The sequence below is a fragment of the Sceloporus undulatus genome, chromosome 4, assembly GCF_019175285.1.
Source record: "Sceloporus undulatus isolate JIND9_A2432 ecotype Alabama chromosome 4, SceUnd_v1.1, whole genome shotgun sequence".
Lineage (NCBI taxonomy): Eukaryota > Metazoa > Chordata > Lepidosauria > Squamata > Phrynosomatidae > Sceloporus > Sceloporus undulatus.
The window spans coordinates 125463165-125478484 of NC_056525.1; the positions used below are offsets into that span (position 1 = coordinate 125463165).

A 15320-nucleotide genomic window follows, 5' to 3' on the forward strand; every position below is an offset into this window, starting at 1 on the left:
GGAGGCACCCTGGGTGAAGCAGGTCAGCTGAAGTCTATGTTCTCCTGGCAGATGACCTGTAGCATTTCTAAGGCTTAGCATCAAGCAACCAAGATGATAAAAGGTCTAGAAACCAATCCCTATGGGAAATGGCTTAGGAAGCTGGGTGTCTTACAGTGAGAAAAAAATGGAGAGTTGATATTTTAGCCATATTTAAGTATCTGAAGGGATGTCATACAGAAGATGGGGAGAAGTTGTTTTCTGCTGCTCCAGACACTAGAACACAATCCAGTAGATTCAATTTACAAGAAAAGAAATTTCACCTAAATATTAGAAAGAACTAATTTATTGTAAGGATTGTTTGACAGTGGAGTAGACTGCCTTGGAGACTGGTGGACCCTCCATCTTTGGAAGTCTTTAAACAGAAGTTGGATGGCCAACTGCCAGGAGTGCTTTAGTTGTGTATTCCTGCATGGTAGGGGGACTAAATGATCATTGCAGTCCCTTTCCAACTCTACAATTCTGTGATTCTAAGTATGCGCTGAAGTGTGGTCCTTTGATGTAGAACAGACCTGCTATATAGTCCTTTAATGGAGAATAGATGGGTCATCTCACTGCTTTTAATTTTTAGATGTACCAAACTTCTGTTGTAGCATTTGATCTTTGTAAATATCCCTTTTGAGACTGGCAGAGGGTGTGTGAGCATCACTTGAAGAAGTGCCTACCTTGTGGACAGCATATACTGTGAGCACAATCAAGTAGTAAAGCTTTTTGGACTGTATCACTGCAGGATGGTAGTCCCTGCAAAACAGAATAAATGCACAATGGCATATAGAGGACTAGGCTAGAGGTTTGGGGTTGTTCTCCACATGTATGGAGGTCTGGGGTAGGAGGGGAACTCTGGGGACATTCAACATTTAAACTTCCACTGGCGACCTGAAATTGTAAATCCAGGATGGGGCAGGATGGAACATTCTTAATTCTGCTCAGACCCCCAGTTCTTGGACTCTCTCAATTTCTGGGAATATCTCTCATTACAAACCCACATATTTTCTAGTATACTTTTACTTCACAGCAGCATGGTTCAGCTTAATAAACAGCAAATAAAAATATAATATAGATTTGTCATAAAATTATGCTTAAATATTTGCAGACAGATCACTTTATCTCCCCTTCTCCCTTGCTAAATCAAACCCTAGACACTGAAGGGGAGATTACTGACAACATTCAGAGCAAAGATAAAACAGTTGTAGGTAGGAAACCATTGATACAGTAATGCAATGAAGGCAGCCCAGAGGCCTGACCTTAAGCCAGTTTGCCAATATTTCTGACAAGGCTGTGGAATAGGCCGTTGTGGCTTGTGTCTCCATTCTGTTGAACTGGGGGTCTGAGGGTGATCACTTTTTTCTTGCATGCCTCTCCCTCTCTCCACCCTTTCCTTTGCAGCTTTCCTTCTTCCTTGTACACAGATGCCTCCAGAAGCATCTATGAATGTGCTTCTAGTGAAGTCCTTTCTTACAGCCCTTGAAGCTCCCCTGTTCCTGCTCCTACACAAGTCCTTGTAGGTCCCTACAGTTGTGGCCTTGACAACACAAGCCTCCATTGGTATTGTTACTGGTTCTCTTCTGCTTCTGGGTCCCGACAGGTGCATTCATCCTGGTCACAGCCATTAGGAAAAAGGACCACCTGAAGACATTGGAGAAGAGAGGGTTTTAGAATACAGAAGCCTCAGACTGTCAGAGAATCCCCACCAACCTCCACTATGCACTCATTCCATTCAGTTGTATTATTTATCAAAACAATTTGTTCACCTCACCCCACAAATGCAATTGTCCTGTAATACATACCCAGCTATCATCATCAATCAATAATAATCATCAGCCAAGATTGTACAACAAGCAGGCAGAGTACAATGCTCTGCTCATACTGCTCTGTGTCCTACCTTTGCTCTCCCAGCTTTTAAGCCCCAGGAGGGATCACTGCTGAGAAGGGACAGGGAAAGAAATTCAGATGAGGAAGAACCAGCTGGTCTAGGCTCAGAATGAGGGAGAAACAAGGGTGCACTCATAGATGGAGTTCGCCCTCTTTTTCCTTTCCTTCTGGGATAAATTAGATTAAATTCACTAAATTCATTGCCTCCCATACACACCTCCCAACTAGTCAGTAGCAACAGCAGCAGCAGCCTCTCTTGGTGCTTGCTAGTTAATGGAGGGAGTTTGGGATAGGATGTAAAGGGCTAGTGTACAGCCCCCTGTCTCTTGTCTAAAAGCAGACATACATACATGTAAGCAAGGCTTGCAATCAGATACTTTCAGTAGCCAAAAAGAAATAGAAGAAACCATGGATGACAGATACAACGCTAGAAGCAGTAAAGGAAAGAAGCAAAACAAAAGGGAGACAGGAATAAATTCAGAAACATGAATGTGACAGTAGTGTGACTAGTGCAAAAAGACAAAGACAACTATTACAATGATCAATGCAAAGAAATAGAAGATAATAACAAAAAGGGAAGAACGAGAGACCTCTTCCACAAGATCCAGGAAGTTAAAGGGAAGTTCAAACTGAGGACTCGGGTGCTCTGACAGTGGTCCCCAAACTGTACACTTTAAGAGATTTTGAACTTCAGCTCCCAGAAGCACCAGCCATGTTAGCCAATAGTCTTGGATTCTGGGAACTAAAGTCCAAAATCACTTAAAGGGCACAGTGTAGGGACCATTGCTCTATGACAATAAAAATAATATAATTCAAGACCAGGAAGGAATAAAAAGATGCTGGAGGCAATACAGAGTAGAATTACACAAAAGAAATGAAAAAATGAAGGACACACGGAATGAAGAGCCATAGGAAGATGAATCAACCGACAGACTCAACTGTTTTTAACTTGTGTATATTTTATGTGATTTTATATTATATTTTATATTGTGTATATTTTATATGATTTTATAGATAGATGTTTTAATTGTTTGAATTCTACAACAATTTTAAAGGTTTTATCTGTGAGCTGCCTTGGGTCCATCCAGGGAGAAAGGTGGGATATAAATTAAATAAATAAATAAATAAATAAATAAATAAATACCTAGTGCTAACAAACATATGTCAGCAGATATGGAAAACAAAGCAATATCCAACAAATTGGAAACAAGTCAATATACTTCCCCATCTACAAAGAAGGAGACACAAAAGACTACAGCAACTATAGGACCATAATGCTAATCTCCCATTGCAAGCATAATTATGCTCAGAATTCTGTGACATAGATTCCAATCATACATGGAGAGAGAAATCCCAGAGGTCCAAGCGGTGTTTAGGAAAGAAAGAGGCATTAGGGACCACATTGCAAAAATATGATGGCTAATGGAGCGCACCAGGAAATTCCAAAAGAAAATCAGCATGTGCTTTATAGAATATAGTAAAGCCTTTAACTGCATAGATCATGAAAGGCTATGGAACACCCTTAAAGACATGGGAGTTCCAACACATCTGGTAGTCCTGATGAGGAATCTGTCCTCAGGACAAGAGGCTACTGTCAGAACAGGACATGGAGAAACAGAATGGTTCCCAATTGGCAAAAGAGTCAGACAAGGCTGCATCCTATCACCCTACCTATTCAACTTATATGCAGAACATATTATAAGGAAAGCAGGCTTGGACATGGAAAAGGGAGGAGTGAAAACAGGAGGAAGAAATATCAACAATGACACCATACTAGTAGTAGAAAACATCAGAAGTGTAGAACAACTAATAGGATCAAGAAAGAAAGTTGCAAAGGATGCTTATTGTGGTACATAAAGAAAACAAAAATAATTTTCATGGAGAAGCTACACAATGAAAAAATAGATACAGTAAAAGAGTTCTTGTACCTCGAATCAAACATTGATCAGAATGGGAAGTGTAATCAAGAAATCAGAAGAAGACTAAGAATGGGGAAGGCAGCTATGAAAGAATTCTTTATGATTCTGTCAGTGCAGGTTCAAGCAGTCCAACTGGAATATCATCTGTTCCTGGTGATGAAAGAACTAGAAAAGATCCTAAAGAGCAAAGATATACAATTGAGCATGAAAGTTAGAACCGTACAAGCCATTGTGTCCCCTAGAATGTGAGAGGTGGACAGTTAAGAAAATGGATAGGAAGAAAATCAATTCATTTCAAATGTGTTGGCTGGAGAAGATTCTGTGGATAGCCAAAAAGACAGACAAATGGGTCCTAGAACAGGTAAAGCCAAAAATTTCCCTGGAAGCCAAGATGACTAAATTGAAGTTGTCGTACATTGGCCACATCATGAGAAGGCATGACTCATTGGAAAGAAACAATAATTCTAAGAAAGGTGGAGGGAAGTAGAAACAGAGGAAGACCACGTGCTAGATGGATGGACTCTATTAAGGAGGTCACAGATATGAATTTACAGGAACTAAGCAGGACAGCTGATGTTAGGGAGACTTAAAGATGTCTCATCCACTACCCACTCCTTCAACAAAGGAGGTATAAGTGCAGTTATTTTATTGACTATGTACTTTATCACACAAACCTCAGTTTCACCTTCGCCTTGCTGCAATCATGTTACTTTAAGAGAACAGAAACATACCAGGTTTGGTGCTTTAATTATCACACCTATCTTCAATTGTGCAATGGGGACCACTGACAGTCCCACTTGCTCTACACCCTTAACCCTGCCTTCCTTTCCGCCCTGTGCCCTACCCAGTGTGTCTTTCTTTTTAAAATAAAGTGTACTGCTATAACAGAATTATGTGAACATGGTTTGATAAGAAAAGAAGAAAAGAAAGTGGCTAAAAAGAGGAAAAAAGAAAGAAACAGGATGCTTGGCAATAGGGAGAGGGAGAGGGAAAGGAGGAGACTGACACCATATGACTGTTTAATATCGGGAATGATGTGAACTGTCAGTTATTACACCTATGGAGTAATGGTGTGGCAGTGTGATTGGCCACTTATTGACAGGTTTTCCCATTAGTGAAAAGATGCCCTCTAACAACACTTTAAAGGCACAGGAGCAAAGGGTGAGGGACAATGTTGTAAGATACGTACTACCAAATAAGCTATTTTCTTGCTACAATTGTAATTTAAAACCATTGTGTGATAAAGTCCTATGTAGCAGTCGTTTTCTTTCTGCTCATTCATAAATCATGCTGCCATTATCTTGTTAGCCACCCAGAGTAATCAAATAAGCTGAGCATGAACTGCATTTGTGTGCATCCAGAAGATGATAATTTGGCTGATAGTGGATGAAATGTCTTGGATCATTCAATGGCTATTTTCAAGTCTGTTGCCAGAGTGCCAGATCAGTAAGTTGCATTGGTTTTCAGATGGCATGGGGGTTGTTAAAAGTTTATTGACAAGATAATATCAAAGGATAAAGCAGTACTGCTTCCTAGAAAGACACCAAAAAGACCAGATGAAAAAGGCTGGGAAGGTCAAAGCAGGTAGCCACAAGAGCAAGGAGGCTGTTCACAATTGAGACATGTTAATTCAGTACATTACTGGACTTTCCATGAGGCCTAGTTCCCATGAATATGGCAAATATGTCTGGGCTGGCTGTATTATTTGTGGCTCTTAGGGAGAGCTCACACGATGAAATGCAGCTCCTCAAAATACTCACTGAATTGAAAAAAAATGGGAAAGGTGAGGGGACATCTAGGTTGTTACTGCTTAACAGCATTGCTTTACAGATATCAAGGTGGTGTACAAATATATTTAAAATATGAATCAAAATATATATATTTAAAAAACACCCCAAAAACATTTAGTCAATCAGAGAAAAGCAGCAAAGCAGCTTGAATTAGCTGATTAAATCATTTGGCAAAAGAAAAAATAATAATTGCAGTGCTGATGCCAGTCACACCTCATTGGTGACAATATGCCACAGTATACGGGCCACAAATGAGAAAACACTCTCTTATGCAAAGAAAACCTAAGGTAGGGAGGTAAAACCTTGCTTATTTCATTCCCACAGGCAAGAGATGATGATGATGATGATGATGATGATGATGATGATGATGATGATGATCATAGAATCATAGAGTTGGAAGAGACCACTAGGGCCATCCAGTCCAACCCCCTGCCATGCAGGAAATCCAAATAAAAGCATCTCTGATGATGATTGCTTTCCATTGAGTGAGACTGCAAGAGTTTTTTTCCACATTGGTCAATGGTTTTTCACATGTTTCACAGCCAGTCCCAGCACAGAGAGTTCTGTGATGGGATGGAGGGGCTTTGGTGAGTGAGAGAGGAATGTTTTCAAAAAGGTAATTGAGAGCAGTCAGGCAATTGAGAGGTGACAGCTGGAAAAGTCAATGGGGAGTGAATGTGTACTGGCTGCCTGGGGCCAATCTTGTTCTCATCTAGTAGCAAAAAAACCAAAACAAAACCTTGCAGTGGCTGACAATTTTATTTCCCAGTGGGATGTCTTAATATGTTAAGATACCTTTCCCCAAAATCTTTACACCCTTAATCTGAGTTACCCGGAGAAGAGCACTATCTTATGCTCTTAAATAATGGGCAAGCTGATAGAGAGTGAGATGCTTCTGCAAGTTATCTGGAACTTTAAAAGTAAACACCAGGATCATGAATCAGGCGCAGAAGAAAATAGGTAGCCAGGACAGCTCCTTCCAAATGGGTTGATTATGCTTGGCTATACAGTGCTACCTCGGGTTACGAAATTAATTCGTTCCGCCGTTCCGTTCGTAACCCGATAATTTCACAACCCGAAAAGGCTTTCCGTTACCGCTGGAAAGCCGCTAGCCGCGCTTTGCGTTTGAATTTCGCGCCGAAATAAATTTCGTAACCCGAAAAAAATATCGTATCCCGGAACAGTTTTTTCCAATCTAACTTTTTCATATCCCGGAAATTTCATAACGCGATCAATTCGTATCCCGGGGTACCACTGTACCTGATACAATTCTGCGGTCATATTGTGAGAAACAGATGATTTTGACATGGCTCCAAGTACAGCCCCATGTATAATACACTGGAGCAATCCAATCAGGCGGTTACAAGCATGAACCTTGGCCAGATCATCCCTGTCTACAAACAGATGTAAATGGCAAACCATCTACTGATATAAAAAGGCACTGCTATCCACTGAAATCAAAATCTAGTGTGCCTTTTTAGGGAATTTGTTGTTGCTGTGGTTGCATTCAATCATGCAAACCTCCATGTACAGTCCAAAGTGGTATAGCCCAAGCACAGGTTAACAACCTCTATGAGAAGTTTGGAAGAGAACCCTTTATTGTGAGAAGCATATCAAGGATAACAGGGTTTTTTTTTTACTACATGGACTACATTCTACATTACATTTTTCTGTTGAATACTGTGCATTTTCTCCTATTCAAAACTTTGGGATATATAGTGATTTCACTACAGCCACTGCTTTACCTACTTAATACTATTTTGCAAGGAATATACTGTGCTCTTGAGGCAAATATCTTCAGTACATTGAAAGAGGAGAGGTACAGCATGAGCTGTGAAGAAACCTTGCTAAATTACTCATCCTCAACGACATTTCAAGACAACCTGTTGAGAGTTCATTAACTGTGACAAAATTTCTCAGCTGTAGTGTTAGACTGAGAATAAGATGACTACATACTTTTCCATTGATTTTTCTGCAAACATGCACAAACTGTCTCTGTATAAAGAAGCAAACTTTCCCTTTGCAAAGTGATGGACACATAATAGCAAGCAGAGAAGGGCAAGGTGATTGATTAAAACGACCAAACAACCCAGACAATGCATCCATTTTAACAGTCCAAGCAACAAAGCAGCCACACCATACTTTACTACATAAACTGTGCAAAAACAGTGCTCGCACATGTAAGATTTCTTAGGAGACTGACAGAAAATATCTCACCATCTCACATACAAGAAGAAGAAAAAATGTGTCCCTTCTTCTCACACACAGGAATGAGACAAGTAAGCTGTAACATCCCTAAATAGAGGGCCTATGCAATTGCTACTGCTAGCCAACCCCCAAACCTATTTCTAAATGGAAAATGTGGGCTGGAATTTAAGTGGAGACCAGATCAATAATGGAGCAAATTCTTGCCTATAAATATAAAGCTGCTATGATATGGATGGTTAATCAGCATCTCAGTTACCTTCCTGGAGGAGACTGTGGAAGAGCAGCAATCCCCACCATCATACTGACAATAGGCTCGGTTATTGATGGTGTCACACCAGCCGTCAGCCTGGAAAGGCTATAAAGAGAATGAAACAAGCATTCAGTAAGCAGAAAATGATTGGGGTGGCAAGGTGGAGGCAAAACCAATGATGATTTTTGTGGCATATTGAACATGAAATATATATATATATATTGCAGCATTGTCTTTACGTAGACAGAAAAAACGACAATCCTCCAATCTCGCCTTTCCCTAAGCTATTCAATGAAACATGAATCAATAAAGACATAGAGAATTAATTAGTATACCACACCAGAAGATAGAGACAGATATGCGCAGGGCCATGCTAATCTTCTCTGTATCGTTCCAATTTTAGTATATGTGCTGCTGAAGCGAGACAGATATGAACTATAAAAAAGTGAGGCCCAAATGACCCCAAATAATGCTTCAGCTAACACAAAATAGTATGCCTTTAAAAAAAATTCTATTCTGAAAGAATCAGTTTGAAAGGCATGAGGTCAACTTCACAGCTTAGACTTCATAGTTAACAAGAGATTAGCATTCACTGCCTTGTTTATGGACTGCTATACATATATTAGACATGTTCCAGCACACTGAACCTGAGCTTCAAACCACAAACAAAAACAAATGCTGCAAACCAATTCCAACAGATGTAATATCACAGAAAGAAATGGACTGAAATGCTTCCCTGTTGTCAAGCATTCAAAATATATCTCCCAGATCACAATTTAGCTAGCAGAGGGGGAATGAAAGTGCCCACCATAGCAAAGGCTTCTTATAACGTAAATAAAAAAGCTAAACATAAGTATTCTAAGATATTAAAATATACATGCATTCAACAAAAACAACTCCCAAGGTCTGATCTGGTAGAAATTCACCCAACTATAACAACACAATCCAGTGGCATGTACAGCAGTCTTCATGTGATTGCGGCCTCAGACAACCATAACTCTCTTACTAGCTTAAGGCAAAGTTATAGCTAAGACATGATTACATGTACACATATGAAATCAGGTGGGAATATGGTTAGTGGCCTCACTAGGGTCAGTGTCCCACAATGCAGTAACTCATGGTGTCACATATCCCCATTAACCTCCTCCCATACCACACCATCCTTAGTAACATTTTTGTACATAAATCATAACTCCCATATATCACTGAATGTAATGGCAATAATTGTGACAAACAACTAGCAAAATTAAAAGTATACATTTCAATTGCAAAACCACATGCACAGCTTAAATGAATTCACATACACTTAGTTTCATGTGGTTAGTGTGAAAATTTGCTATAAATTTTTTAAAGAATTTTTTAAAAGTGAAGACTATCAGAACTCTGTAAAATATGCAAATGTGCCAAATAGCCATACTAGACACATATGGCAGAATTCAGCTTTTTCTTTGACACTTAACTTGGCTTTGTTGTTTATGCTTTCTTTGAAAAATTACAGAGGAATCAAAGAGTAATTTTCACTCCTGTAAGGTGGACAAGTATTATCATCATGATCACTATAATCTTCAAGATGCCAGCCACAGCTGCTGGCAAAACATTAGGAAGAAACTCTTCTAGAACATGGCCACATAGCCCCAAAACCCCACAAAAATCTATGGATGCTGGCCATGAAAGCCTTCGACTTCACACTATATCAGAGTTCAGTAGTTACTTTTTTAAACAATCCCACTCCAAAACCCACAGCCAATAGGGGCATTCTGGAAACTGAAGTCTAAAAAGTAATTTTTAAAAGCTCTGTACTCCACGGGGATTATCAGACAAGGGACATCCTGGTCCTGTCCTATTCTTCCTGCAATTACGCAGGTAGGACTTTCAGATGAGATTCACGCTTATCCTGTCTGGGAAGCGCAAATGATACCAATTGCATGCAAGGCTTTCAGATGAAGTAGTACAGATCCTGTCATTATCCCACCATTAACCTGTCATTAAAACAACATTGGCCAGCATTTTGCAATAATGGAAGTTCACGTTAATGCAATGCTCCTATCATATCAACATAAGTTTATGCTGGATCTCATCAAAATGTTGGAAGCAAAGAGGGATCAACACTTGTACAAAGTGAAGAGAGAGGGGTGTATGGAAAATGCCTGCCCTTTCTTTTCACTGTGTCTTTCTTGGGTCTCTGTACTCAAACCTTTTACTCCCTTCTTACTTGAAGATGCCATTTGCCCCTTCTCTCAAGATATTAGTCTGGAACAACCCAACAATTGATGCTACCTTATACCCACACGAGAACCAAGTATAGGACACATTCTTTTGTCTATCTCATCTTGAAATGGTATCTTAAGATGGATTTCTTAAGATAATAAATATGTTTTTGCCTTTACCTTACAAGAGCTTTCAGAATGTTTTCTCTTGTTTCTATCACAAGCTCATGTTCCACTAGCTCCACTGCACTTTGTTTAATATTGATACCAAATATTCCTACATGTCATCAACCCCAGATACTTTTCCAATGCATCCTTCACTCCCTCCTGAGCTTTTAAAAACAAGAGTAGAGATTTTAAGTGCGCAGAGATAGCTCAAGCCAGGGCAAGTGGGTATGCTTTAATTCCCAAACTGCAACCAGACAACTTCAGTGCATGGCTCTACAGAACTGGGACTCAAATGGAAGAGGAAGGAATTTCCAATGCTTTGAAGATAAATATGTCATCCCAAGCAGACACTGCAAGATGGGATAAAAGAAACTGTTGGTCAAAGGGGCTTATAATTCAGTGCTTGGTGGGTGCTCAGCTTATACATGTGAAAAATGAAATATTTGCTAAGGATATGATTCAGTCCTTAAAGGATCAATATGGACAGAAAGACAGGATCAAGCTGAGCTGTATAATACAGATACCAAATGTTCCTACACAAAGGTCCATCAGGAACAACATTCTAGCAGCTATCCACCAAGTTTATAAGACAAAGAAAAAGGCAGCTTCTCGTGCTTGTCTTCTATCTGTTCAACACAGAAGTGTACAATGAGATGTTATGGTTGATAGTCAGAGATAGACAAAAGTAGCCTTTCATTACATATAAGAGAGGTTATCCTAGCCTCTTGTGCTATTGGCGTCTACATGTGCTCTGTGAAGCAGTTCATTCTGTTGCCAAAAACTGTCTATATTTGACTCAAATAAAATAAATGTCAATGAAATATCACATAATTAGGGACATGCCCCATAGTCGTGGACAACTATGAAAACTCAATGGCAGTGATGGCAAACCTTTTAGAGAGTAAGCGCCCAAACTCAGTGGCAGTCGGCACCAGGTGTCACCCGCTGTCTGGGGGCGGGGAATTCCACCTTCTGGAGCCAGGACATCCCTTTTCGGGGGGGGGGGGGCCCCAAGGCATACCCTCCCAGCATCGGGCTAGTAATAGCAACCCCCCCCCCCTTGACAAGAAAACTCCATGATAGTTTCACTTTAGGGTCGCCATAAGTCGGAAACAACTTGAAGGCACCACATACACAAGCCACACTCTCTCAGCCTCAAGGGATGGCAAGGGCAACCCCCCTCCACTCCTTCCTCTGCCCTCCCATGCCTTTAACAAGCTCTGGGAGTCAGTTAAAGGCACAGGAGGAGGGGGAAGGAACAGGTGCATGCCTGCTCCTTCTTTCCCCTTCCTTTGCTTTTAACTGGCTCTGCCTTTAACTGGCTCAGTTGAAGGAATGGGAGGGCAGGGAAGAGGAGGAGTCAGCGCACATGCCAGCAGAGAGAGCTCCACATGCCACAGAAAGCACATGTGCCATAGGTTCACCACCACTGCTCTATGATGTGTCTCAAACAGCCTTACTTTTATGAATACCCAGCCTATGCTGGATGTCCATTAGAAAGAACAGACAAATACTGGTGAAAGCTAGCTACTTCATTTCTTTCAGTGCACTGTACGTTTGGATACTAATTCAACTATAAATTCTCTGACCCTTCTTTAGTTGCAGGTGGAAAGAGAGATTTTATCTATTAAAATGCATTTGGTAGACTCGGACAAAAGCAGTGTTTGGGATTACGGGGCTCATTTTCACTGGTCAGAACACTCCAGGCTGATCCTGGAATATTCTGGCCCCAGAGCTGCTCTGAATTCTCCTCATTGCCTCTGCACTCTGTAGCAGCACTGGATGGCTCTCTACACAGACCACTGGCACAAGGTCAGAAACAAGGTGCCTAGTATCAATCACAAGTGGAACAACTCATGCCAGCGGCAGTGGAACTGGGCAGCATACTGGGACACGAGTGCAAACAGCTGCCTGGTGTTGTTACGGCATGCTCCAGGTTTGTCTGGGAAATCTAGAGCAAGAGATAAGTCTTTTTAATCTGTTTTAAGGCAGGAATGGGTGGATTTGCAGCAGACTACAGTCTGCACTGAAATCAGGGTTTTGGATGTACGTCGTGAAGACAGGGCATTGTGAGGGAGGGGATAAACCAGTTTAAATGGGCTGTGTAGACATGCTCACTGCCAATATGAATAGAACTACACTACCTGGATTGCAAGTGGACCTGCTAAATTATCATGGCATCCCTATTCATAATGCTACAATAAACCCTGATAATTTCTGCATTTATTTAAATGAGATGGACTAATGTTTTGATGCAGTATACCTATGTGACCTGAGGGCAACAACAATAATACTCCCCATCTGCTAATTCCCTAAAGGGCAGCAGACAAGGAAAATAACCAGCATAGGCAGTTCCCCATCCCCGTGAAATACATATTGGCACTTCACTGACAAAACTAGAAATACGTTTGTTTGAAAATCTAGTTTATTTACAATTATTGAAAACAATTTCCTGTTGCCCCAGATGCTAGTGTAAAATGACTTCCAGATCAGCATCTGTGAAGAGGAGATACTTGGGAAGGGGAGAAGAGTTTGTCCTCACACTGGATATACACAACCACTAATTGCTTGCCTCCCAACCACTTCAAGCTGCCAAAAACAGAGGCCAAAACAAACACAGATTCCTATGACAACTCTCAGGAAACATGACAGCTCATGTCAAAAGTTTTCTTGACAATTTCTAAAAAAATAATTTAAAAAGATAGGAAAAAAATAATAAAAAAGGCTGACTAACGGGATTAACTGCTTGGAAGAGCCTAAAGCATGTTGGAGAGAATGGGTTCCAGACAATTTATAACCACAACTTAACAGTCAACTATCATCATCAGTGTAATGTGAACACTATCCTGAAAGGCCATTTTCAGTGAAAACTAACCAGAAGCTGTTCTCTCCAGCTAGCTATTCCAGCTGTAAAATATATCCAAACTAAAATAAATTCGCATTTAACCTCCAAGTACAACTTCTGTAATGTAATATCTATTGCAAGAAGGCCATTTCAAGGGGCAAATCTCAAATATATGTGTGTTATTTAGTTATAGCAAATACAGCAAGATCTTCAGCTTAGCGACACAGATAAACAATATTAAAAGGACACAGTACATTGTTCCAGGATTCAGAGAGTGTTATCTACTATTTTCCTGGGCAGAAATATTTGTCTAAATCTGTCCCAAACATTTGACTGATCTCTCCTTTCTATACTTAAACCTATATTCATGAAAACAAGCTACTAAAATGTGGGATAGACAATGCAACTGTTAGGTGGATTTGTAGTTGGTTAACCAGCCAAATCCAAAGGGAGCTCAGCAATGGCTCTTCTTCATCCTGGAGAGAAGTGACCAGTGGAGTGCCACAGGGCTCTGTCCTAGGCCCAGTGTTATTCAACATCTCCATCAATTACTCTGATGCAGGAATAGAGGGCATGCTTATAAAATGTGTAAATGACACCAAATTAGAGTGAATAGCTAATACCCCAGAGGACAGGATCAAAATTCAAAATGACCTGAACAGAATAAAAATCTGGGCCAAAACTAACCAATGAATTTCAACAGGGAGAAATATAAGGTACTGGATTTAGGCAGAAAAAAATTAAATGCCCAGATATAGGCTGGGCGACACTTGGCTTAACAAGACTACATGTGAAAAGGATCAAGGAATCCTAGTACACCACAAGTTGAACATAAGTCAACAGTGTGATGCGCCAGCTAAAAAAGCCAATGCGATTCTAGGCTGCATCAATAGAAGTATTGTGTCTAGATCAAGGGAAGTAATAATGCCATTCTATTCTGCTTTGGGCAGGTCTCATCTAGAACACTTTTTCCAGTTTTGGGCAGTACAATTCAAAATGGTGAAGGATCTGGAAACCATGCCTTATGAGGAGAGACTTAGGGAGCTCATTATGTTTAACCTGAGGAAGAGGAGATTAAGGGGTAACATGATAGCCCTGTTCAAAACTTTGAAGGATTGCCATGCTGAGGATAGAGCAAGCTTGTTTAATGCTGCTTTAGAGACTAGGATACAGAGCAATAGATGCAATCTACGGGAAAAGATATTCCACCTAAATATTATTTCTGGGTGGTCTGTATCCCGCCTGAATTACAAAAAGGCCTCATTCCTAAAAGCAACCTTTTTGCCATTCAGGTAGCTTACAGTCCCATATCCCTTTGTGAAAATCCTTCATGTTTCTTGCTGTCATGCTACATGTATTAATCTTTCCACTTGTGGATCCAGGGCCCAGCTTAGTCTATTTCAGGTTCCCCTTCAATTAGCATTCATCCCAGAGGCTGAGTACACAGTAGAAGAAAACCTGGCTCAAAGACTTTGAAAGGAAGCTCAGAAAAACACAGACTGAGTAGCTCTAATTCACCTCTTGGCAGTTTACAAAATAAGTGTACAGTAGTAAATACCAACTGTCACCACATGATGGTGCATTCAAATAATGTACTGACTGCAGTACATAATCTCTGCATGACAGCTTTAGTACCAACAGGGTCTCATTCTATTTTTTTAAATGTGGGGATGAGTGATTATGTAAACCCAGTAATAAGATTATTCTTTTTGAGTTTGCTGTTCCATAATGAAATATAGTGAATGAGTGAAAATATGAACTGAAGAAGAAATCTGTGGTGTTAAAAACATTTACAGCCAATATGCTTTTCTGCTTATGTGTTCCTATCTGGGCTGCCAATTTCTGGTTTCGTCCAGTGCTGCTGATCACTTGTGTCGTTTTACACTAACCTCTTTCCGCACAGACAGTATCAAATGTCAATATACTCTTAAACACGTTACAATTCCTTGTACATGGATGACTGCTAAATTAGCACCAATTCAAAGCGGAATGTTAATGGCATTCAGACATGTTAAGAAACAA

The 15320-nt window shown here is 40.3% G+C and overlaps 1 protein-coding gene and 1 non-coding gene across 2 annotated transcripts in view; both read right to left on the minus strand.

Annotated features, from left to right (window-relative positions):
* Nucleotides 1-437: 437 nt before the first annotated feature.
* Nucleotides 438-15320, minus strand: part of PAPPA2 (pappalysin 2) — a 170232-nt gene continuing 155349 nt past the window's right edge. The window contains exons 21-22 of the mRNA XM_042464359.1: nucleotides 8085-8183; nucleotides 438-1665 (exon numbers count right to left, since the gene is read on the minus strand). Of these exons, the coding sequence (XP_042320293.1) occupies nucleotides 1591-1665; nucleotides 8085-8183 (174 nt within the window). The 3' untranslated portion in view covers nucleotides 438-1590. The remainder of the gene's footprint in view (nucleotides 1666-8084; nucleotides 8184-15320) is intronic.
* Nucleotides 8399-8501, minus strand: LOC121930210. Its single transcript, XR_006103864.1, has one exon. It is a non-coding gene; the product is annotated as a U6 spliceosomal RNA (small nuclear RNA).